This window comes from Tachysurus vachellii, chromosome 9 (genome assembly GCF_030014155.1).
Source record: "Tachysurus vachellii isolate PV-2020 chromosome 9, HZAU_Pvac_v1, whole genome shotgun sequence".
Classification (NCBI taxonomy): domain Eukaryota; kingdom Metazoa; phylum Chordata; class Actinopteri; order Siluriformes; family Bagridae; genus Tachysurus; species Tachysurus vachellii.
Genome location: NC_083468.1, coordinates 22585394 through 22594696, shown reverse-complemented (window position 1 = coordinate 22594696; position 9303 = coordinate 22585394). Strand labels below are relative to the sequence as shown.

The 9303-nt window shown below is 35.2% G+C and overlaps 2 protein-coding genes across 5 annotated transcripts; one reads left to right on the top strand and one right to left on the bottom strand.

The window, feature by feature from the left end:
* Window positions 1-1589: 1589 nt before the first annotated feature.
* On the bottom strand, window positions 1590-4855 carry LOC132851414 (ATP-sensitive inward rectifier potassium channel 1-like). Of its 4 annotated transcripts, none has more exons than XM_060878291.1 (3): window positions 4738-4855; window positions 3109-4248; window positions 1590-2898 (listed from the first exon to the last, which is right to left on the bottom strand). In XM_060878291.1, exon 2 carries the CDS (start codon window positions 4221-4223, stop codon window positions 3114-3116), a length of 1110 nt encoding a protein of 369 aa, XP_060734274.1. In that variant the 5' UTR covers window positions 4224-4248; window positions 4738-4855; the 3' UTR covers window positions 1590-2898; window positions 3109-3113. The 4 variants fall into 4 exon arrangements, with proteins under 4 accessions (XP_060734274.1, XP_060734275.1, XP_060734273.1 ...); XM_060878292.1 differs by having other exon boundaries at window positions 1590-2562; XM_060878290.1 differs by having other exon boundaries at window positions 1590-2495.
* Window positions 4856-6140: 1285 nt separating this feature from the next.
* LOC132851695 (ATP-sensitive inward rectifier potassium channel 1-like) lies at window positions 6141-7916 on the top strand. The gene is made up of 2 exons (XM_060878680.1): window positions 6141-6303; window positions 6645-7916. The coding sequence occupies exon 2, from the start codon at window positions 6658-6660 to the stop codon at window positions 7744-7746; it is 1089 nt and encodes a 362-aa protein (XP_060734663.1). The 5' UTR covers window positions 6141-6303; window positions 6645-6657; the 3' UTR covers window positions 7747-7916.
* The last annotated feature ends 1387 nt before the right edge of the window (window positions 7917-9303 follow it).

The following is a 9303-nucleotide window of genomic DNA, read 5'->3' as shown; positions in this document are numbered from 1 at the left end:
GTTTTGTATCTGTACATTTGGGCAATAAATTTATGAATGTTTTTGTTTTGTAATGTGCTCTGTGCCTTGTCATGATGAGGTGAAAGTATTTGATTTGTTTGTTTTTCTTCTTCTTTTAATGATACCACAAACGACTTATTGAAAACCATTTGCTTTTAAAGACCACAATACTGTAATACTGTAAGTGCCAAATAAAAAAAATATATTTTTTCTGCTAAAGCTTCAAATCCCAAAGACAACATTCAAACGTGCCTCACTAATGATTGCAGGGTCTTAAATTAGACAGGTTTGGTATTCCCATGCTTGAATTTTCTTAAATGTAGATATAGAGCAATTCACATTTTAAATGATGAATAAATAAATAAATAAATAAATAAATAAATAAATAAATAAATAAATAAATAAATACCCAACCCATCCTCTTTTCAGAATATCACTATCTAATGAAGGAACTGTGCTTTTTCATATATACAATGTATTTTGAAAATTAAATATATGAATTTATATAAAAATATATATAATTTTGCAATTATTCTTTTTTTTTTTACTTTTGTTGTTCCTGCAATGTATTATTACTTTTTTTTTTAAAAATGTCTATGTAGATAAATGTGATGACAAATAAATGTTTTTACATTTTAAACTGGAATGTGTCTTATTTATTTATTTATTTATTTATTTATTTATTTACTTACTTACTTATTTACTTATTTACTTATTTACTTATTTACTTACTTATTTATTTTTAATGCTGTCTTTTAGAGCATTAGAGTATATGTATAGGTGTGTGTATTGTGTGTCTGTACTGTACATGTATAGCTGTGTGTGTGTGTATGTTTATAGCTGTGAGTGTGTGTATGTGTATAGGTGTGTATTTGTGTAGGTGTGTATGTGTATAGGTGTGCATGTTTATGGGTGTGAGTGTGTGTATGTGTATGGGTGTGCGTGTGTGTGTGTATTGGTGTGTATGTGTATTGGTGTGCATGTGTGTGTATGTGTATAGGTGTGAGTGTGTGTATTTGTATAGGTATGCTTGTGTGTATGTATATAGGTGTGAGTGTGTGCATGTGTGTGGGTGTGCGTGTATGTGTATAGGTGTGTATGTGTATAGGTGTGAGTGTGTGTATGTGTATCGGTATGCGTGTGTATAGCTGTGCGTGTGTGTATGTGGTAACGTGCGCGTGTGTGTATTTTTACATCCAAACACATTGTACTGTTTACTGGAAAACCTTTGCGTTACTGCCTGTGTGTCATGTTTGAGTCAGAGAGCAGCACTTTTAAACAAAAGCATTCCATGGTGCACAACTCACTCTTAAACACAACAAGCTTCACTTCCACCTAATGGACAATCAGGTCTCTGCAGAATGATTGCAGTCATGATCTTTAAATATGGTTATAATATATCATATATTACAATTAAATATAGCAGTACATCACGGACACACACACACGCACGCACACACACGCACACATGCATACATAATGTGTTACTGTTAATTGATTGAATAATAATAATCGATTGTTCCAAATACAATCAATAACATCCTCATTTTTATTTATTTATTTATTTATTTATTTTATTTAAAGGTGATTAAAATGGCAGTTTATTTCAAGGGTCTTTTCTCATTAAGCTCAGGTCTAATAAAGTTTTTTGAAAACATATATAAATGTATTAAGTCACAAGTTCTAACAGATTGATTTTGCTTTACCTGTTCTGCCCTCTTCTGGCTGAGCAGAGAATACAAATATCCTTAAGATCAACTATTTATTCAAAGTATGCACTATTCAGCCAGGATTACAAATAAACTACAAAACTAGCTTACTAGATGTGTGTAACTTATTACAACTATCAAGATAAAATAAAATAAAGTATAAAAAGCCTTATAAACCTCGAACGCATACAGTGTCACAGATTTTCATTCAGCTCATCATTTTAGTAGCTCATCTTTAACATATAATTAAACATTTTAACAATTAATAATGAAACATTATATAAACACTATGATGATTATTTGAGATAACGCACAACAAAAGTGCAGCCAAGTCTTAGTATATCTGCTGAATAAATTTATCTTATATTTATAATTTTTAAAACTTATTTTAGTTCAAGTCAGTGCTGGAGCTTTAAGCTTTTGGACAATGAATATTCATAATATTAACGTACAGTGTGTTTTACAGAAATAATGTGATTCAATTATTCCTTAATTGTTCTTCAGTTTAATGCTTGTTGAACATCCCTTTTCCAGATTGAGTCTCTTTTTGCTCTTATAATATCCTCCACTCTTTCGGGAAGGCTTTCCACTAGATGTTGGAGCGTAGCTGTCATTCAGCTGCAAGAGCATCATCAGACAAAGATAGTGGGTGAGGACGTCTAGGGTGCTGTCAGTGTTCCATTTCATCCCAACGGTGTTAAATGTGGTTGAGTCAGATTCAGGGCTCTGTGCAGGACATTCAAGTTCTTCCACACCAACTTTGGCAAACCATTTCTTCTTGCAGCTCTGTGATTAATGCACAGGGACATTGTCATGCTGGGCTATGTAGTTCGCGTGAAAGGAAACTGCAATGCTACAACATACAAAGGCATTCAATACACCTGTTTCTCTCAATATTGTGTCAAAAGTTTAGTGAAGGTTCTCATATGGGTACATTCATGGGAAGTATGATGCATGATGCACATATCAGAACCAATTGAGTGATGACATCAAGTCATTCATTCATTCATTCATTCATTCATTTTACAGTCACAATGAAACTAGAGCCAATCCTGGGAACACTGGATGTATGCCAGGAACACACACTGGATGGGACAGCAGTCCATTGGCAGGGACAATGAACACATGCATTCACACACTATTTCAGATGTAAAGCAGGCAGTCCACATACCACGCTGGGACCCTGGATCTGTGAGGTGACAAAGGTACTCTGCACACATTATTCTTCATAGACAGCCACATTTCTTATAGGTCTACTGAATGCAATATTTATGATTAGAAATAATCAAAATCACATTTCTGAATTGCAGTGAAATCAGACATAAAGGCTTAAGATTTTGGAATGAACATAACAAGCTTTCACCCTTAAGGTAAATGCAAATATTTAAACAACACTTACATGCATTACAAACTGGTAGCACAGAACTGGTCTTCCATCTCTTGAAACCTGTGACCATCAGTCTGAGTATCGTGAAAGCCGTCTGGAGATTTGACAAACTGACTAGCACAAGGTGGTGTAGCTACAGGAACCACTTTGGCAAAGTTGGAGAAATCTATATGAAACTTTCCCTCTTTGCTGCGGGAGATGATAGGTAGGAACTCATAGCCCCACATGATCTCTTTAGGTAGGTAGGAAGTTCTGACCTGGCATGAGGAGCTGGTGGACTCGGCAGTGCCATCGAGAAACACCACTAACTCAAACTCCTGCTGGTGAAGAGTGTCTACTGTCATTTGGAAAAATGGGCTTGATTCATCAATGATGTGGTACAGGGTCAAAGGGCAGACAAAGAAAAGATTGTCCTTTCCAGCATCTACAATGAAATCTATCCTGATCTGGTCCATTATAATGGTCTCACCTTCAGGAGTGACGGTTGTCTTAAGAAGTTTGCCATAGATCTGGCTCCCAACCATCAGAGATTTGCGCATATTGGCCACTCGTATCTGTAAACAGAGACTGCCCTTTTGAGAAGATATAACTGCCATCTTGCTAAAACTGATGGTTCTGGACCTTTTTTTGCCTCGGGCAACTTTAGTCATAATCACCCCACACCAAAAGCAGATAATCACTGTCCCAAAGACACACTGAATTGTGAAAATGGTCATGGCGCTACGGCAATATGGGGTGATGAGTCGATAACCATAACCAATTGACATCTGAGTCTCTATAGACTGAAGGAAGGCACCTTTCATATCAAAAAGATTTTCTACACAATATTTATGGCCAGCAGGTGGGTTTTGCCAGGTTAGGTCACCATTAGCAAATGCAGCCCAATACCAGAATAGTCCAAAGATGAACCAGCCAAACACTAAGGAGGCTCCAAAGAGAAAGATGACAAAACGCCAGCGCATTTCCATTAAGGTGGTCCAGAAATCTAGGAAGTGGACAAAAAAATGGCTTTGTTTCACACTGCCATATGCAATGTTGCAGTGGCCATTTTTGGTCACCAAACGATTTTTGTGAATCTGGCGGTTAGCCAGGTATTCTCTGAGGAACTCTGGTAAGGTGCCGGTCATTTTCAATGTTCCCTGAGATAAAAACCTAGAAGACAGAACATAAAAACATGCTGAAACTATGCACTTGTTCTGTAATGTAATAAAATTACATGAATAAAAATAAACTGATAATAATAAATAAATAAATAAAATTAATAAAAAATAAACTATATACTTAGACAGTCTAAGTATTAGGCTTACATTATAAATGTGGACAATAATATTTTGTCTATTTCTGAAACCAGAGAGCTTTTTTCTCCTTTCTGGACTTCCTCTCATCAGAACAAAGACATTCAAACGTTATTTAAGGATTTATTTTATTTTATTTTTTAAAGTTCGTTAAATCATGGACCTAAACTATACAATTAAAATGACTAGTCAAATATGCCAGTAACTCATCTTTAATAATGGTAGTTTGAGATTTCCACCACTGCAGCAATTCCTTTCAAATCCCTTGCCTATTATTCCAAGACCCCACTTTAATATCCATGTATTATTTTGCTCTCAGGTACAAATAAAATATAAATACACTTACCCAGAGTTTCAGTTCACAAGCCTGTGCTTTCTCTCCTTCTTTTTTGATTATATTGTTAATTCATGTCCCGGTTTCTTTTTCCCTGCTCACTCTCTTGGATCATGTCTGAAGCTCTTTTACTAGTATGTCTGACTTTGGCGTGTAATGTTTACCTGTATACAAAAGTCAGTTGTTTACTTGGAGAGAGGATGTACAGAGGATGTCTCAATGTTATGACAGAGTTTAGTGGGTTTGAACTTGTGTAAAATAAATCTATTGTTGATTTCATGTACACAGTCCTGTTTAGTCAACACAGTCCCACAACTGAAAATTTCTAAGAATTTGCCCAAGCCATTTTGCTTGAAAAGTATCATCACAATTCCTAGTAATTTACAGGATGTTATAATGATCAGGAGTTGGCACAATGTTCCTAGTTTGTTGTAAATATTCATTGCAATGAAATAGCACCAAATATATTGATTTGTATGTAAATGTTTGAAAAAAAGAGGTTTCATGCATACAAGGATATTTGATATTCGTGCAAGCTTTGGGCTTACATTCTTGCTTCTGGAACCGGCTTACTAATCTTTATTTATTATGTATCTCATAATGGTAGCAACAGAATGAATACAAAAATCTAAAAAATCATGCCACTAATTACAGAGAAATGCATGCAATGTATTCAGTAGGAGCTTCATCATTGCATAAGACGATGACCCACTGTCAACAAAAGCAAGGCCTATAACAAAAGAAATAAATAGGGTTTAAACTGGCCAAGCCAATCACCAGACCTTAACCCAATAGAGCAGCATTTCACCCACTGAAGAGGAGAGTGAAGGTAGAAACCCCTAAAAAAAAACAATTTATTTTAAGACTATCCATTCCTATAATTTTGCTCACCTGAAATTGAGTGGTCTTCCTCCAATGGTGCTACATTCTAATTAGTTTATCCAAACCCAAATGTCTTACTATGCCTCATCACAAATAAAACTTTAGATAGACTTGCAATACAGACTAATTATAAGCAATTAGATTTATCATATTGTTTCACTTACAATGCTATAAAACTATAAAATATGATTGAGTAAAAAAACATTTAATAAATGGAGTCAGTGTTTAGTGTTTAGGAAGAAGAGGATGGGTTGTGAGATAAAATTTTCCTCAGGTTATTGAACTTAGCAGTATAGAATTTTTATAGTAGCATACACCTTTTTATACTGTACACACGTTTGTAAATTATATAAGGAGCCGCAGTGAGTCAGGCTAGGGAACAGACATGCACAAGATCACTGACCATTCACAAGTGTGTTGTGTAAATCTATATCCCACACGTAGGGAAAACAACTGAATTTTGTGTACAGGTAAATAAATGTGGATGCCAAGTACTGCCTACAGGCACAGTAGACATGCAGAGAGTTGATAAAAGGTCTCAGAGAACGTGAGAGATAGAATAAGAGATAGTTTATGGTAATATATGTATACAGATATAGAGAAAGCGAGAAACTGAATTACTGTCAGTTGTAAGTTACAAGATATATACCTGTTTTTTCAAAGTCTTGGATGCCCACAGGGAAATTTATCTAACAGGTAGGTTCCAAGCTGTACGCTTGTTTTCGATGTGATTTGCAAACTGTATACAGCAAATGTGATATTTTTATTTTGGTTGAAAAAAAATTCAAAATGAATTCAGTCATTTTATCCTATGTATTGCTGTATTAATAGTAAGATGATACAAACAAAAACCATAATTGTTTGGTTACCTACAGTTACAGGAATGTATAATAAACACTTTGCACTTCACTGTGAATTTTTTTTATTTACAGCAATTATTTAACAAAAAAAATCATGTATTTTTAAGCAAGTTTTGAGTTAAGAAAGATTTATGATCCTGCAGCTTTTCAGTTTATCCTATTTTCTTCTTTCTGTAGAGAAATCTTGATAATGGCACAGAATATTGGACAATTTTTCAAAGACTATCTGAATGAGTGGCGGATTCAGCATAACCGCCTGGTCACTAAAGAAGGCCATTGCAACATTGAGTATTCCAACATAAGGTACAAATACTGGATCAGTTTCCTACTAGACATTTGGACCACTTTAGTTGAGATCCACTGGACGTTTCTATTGTTTTTCTTTGTGGCTTCATTCATTCTTAGCTGGTTTGTATTTGCCCTTTTATGGTACTGGGTTGGTGGTACCAATGGTGACTTGTGGTGGCAAAACCCATCAGATAACACCACTGTATGTGTTATTGGTGTCTATGACCTCACCACTGCCTTCCTGTACTCACTGGAGACACAGGCTTTTATTGCTTATGGCACACGAGTCATTACTACGTTCTGCCCAGGTGCCATTGCCATCTACATTTTCCAGGTTATTCTTGCTACTATCATATCCTGCTTTTGGGGTGGAGTGTTAATGGCCAAAATCTCACTGCCCAAGAGAAGAGCCAAAGCAATCATGTTTAGTAAGATGGCTGTCATCTGCTCTAGACAAGATACTCTGTGTCTAAAGATACGAGTGGCCAACCTGCGCAAATCGTTGATGATTGGAACCCAAATATACGGCAAGTTTATTAAGACAACAACTACAACTGAAGGAGAATCCATCATCATGGATCAGGTCAACATCGATTTCAGTGTAGAAACTGGGAAAGACAACCTTTTCTTCATCTCTCCATTGACTCTCTACCATATAATAGACCAAAAGAGTCCATTCTTTGAAATGTCAGTGGAGACCCTTCAGAATCAGGACTTTGAGCTTGTAGTGTTTATGGACAGTGTTGCTGAATACACCAGCTTCTCTTGCCAAGTGAGGACTTCCTACATGCCTAAGGAGATCAAGTGGGGCTACCAATTTCTCCCTATTATCTCACGCAGCAAACCAGGAAAGTATCATGTAGACTTCTCGAACTTTGCTAAAGTTATGCCAATGGAAACACCACACTGTGGTTACTGCTTTCACAATGAGAAAGCGCATCATCAAAACTCCAAAGATGGCACCGACAATCAGGGCTTTGAGTGTGATTAAGATTAAGATTAAACCTAAAAGTACCGACATATTTAAAAACCTTATAAATGAAAACAGAGATCTCTGAGGTTTTTTTCAGAGGTTTCTGACAGCTTTCTGATTTGCAGCTTTGTTGAGATATAGATCTGTTGACTTTATTTTAGTAAGATAGACTGCATATATGTACTGTATATTTTAATTAAATTGTTGTATAAGAAAACACATTATATGTTACTGTATTAAAAAAAATAAACAAAACATGAAAATCCTATAAAACTTGTCATTACTCAATATTAATATCATTAAAATATACAAAGTGGAATTTTAGGCTAGTCAAATCAATGCTACATTGATCCATTGTATGATTTGAATCCATTGAATTTTTGGTTTAAATGTTAAAAAAAATACTAAGGTTTTTATTTATTTATTTATTTTTTTATTTATTTATTTATTTATTTGTGTTTGTTTGTTTGTTTGTTTACTTATTTATTTATTTATAATTTATGATCTTTGTAGGATCTGTTTGTGAGTGGGCAGTCAGGATGGTTAGCCATTAGCATTTGGTAACTAAATCTGCAAAAAGCATCCTGCTATCACTTTTAACTATCACTTTTAACTACGCAATAATGCCAGGCTTGTTAGTTAGCTGGCTAGCATTAGCATTAAAGATAATACAGTATGTAGAAAAATAACCTAACCCTAACTTAGCTAATATTTAGCTAGCCGGTTACCATTAGTGGCAAATATTAGCAGGTTATCTGAGAAGACTATTATTTCCTAGTTATAATAAAGATCTTAATTGATGATGCACTTTAGCTACATTAAATACGATAATTTGTGAGACAATTTTCAAGCTATATTTATAAAAACATATTTTATGATTATTATGTTTTATCTATATAACACTATATGACTATACGTATATAGTAAGACAGTTCATATGCCTCAGATAGTGACATCTGCACCAGAATCAGAGGCCCAGATCTGGGATAAGGACAACTTTGTTTTGAATGTGCTACTCCCTGATTGAGCTGAGCCTCAGACAGGATGTACAGCATCATGACCGTCCCGTTTATCTACTAACCAGACAAGTCCCCATCTAGACTAAAAGATGTACTCAGTGGCCATTCTGGCATGCTACAGCATCATAGATTTATATTTACATTTAAAATACACTTACAGCATTTGGCAGATGCCCTTATACAGAGTGACGTACAAAAGTGTTTTGAAGTCTCTATCAGTAAATACATTAAAACTGGTTCACTAGGTTACAGATTTAAAACACCATCAACCTAAATCTTTGTTCATAGTTTTTTTTAATATGCATATTAAACAAACATGGAAAAAGTGCTAGATTAAGTGTTGTTTGATGATAGCCAGGGACTCAGCTGTTCGGACATCTAGGGGAAGTTCATTCCACCACCTCGGTGCCAGAACAGAGAAGAGTCTTGCTGTATATCTACTTCTTCCTCAAAGAGATGGTGGGACCAGTCGAGCAGTGGTAGTAGATCTGAGGAAGCGAGTGACAAGAGCTTTGAGGTAATAGGGAGCTGGTCCATTTTTGGCCTTGTAGGCAAG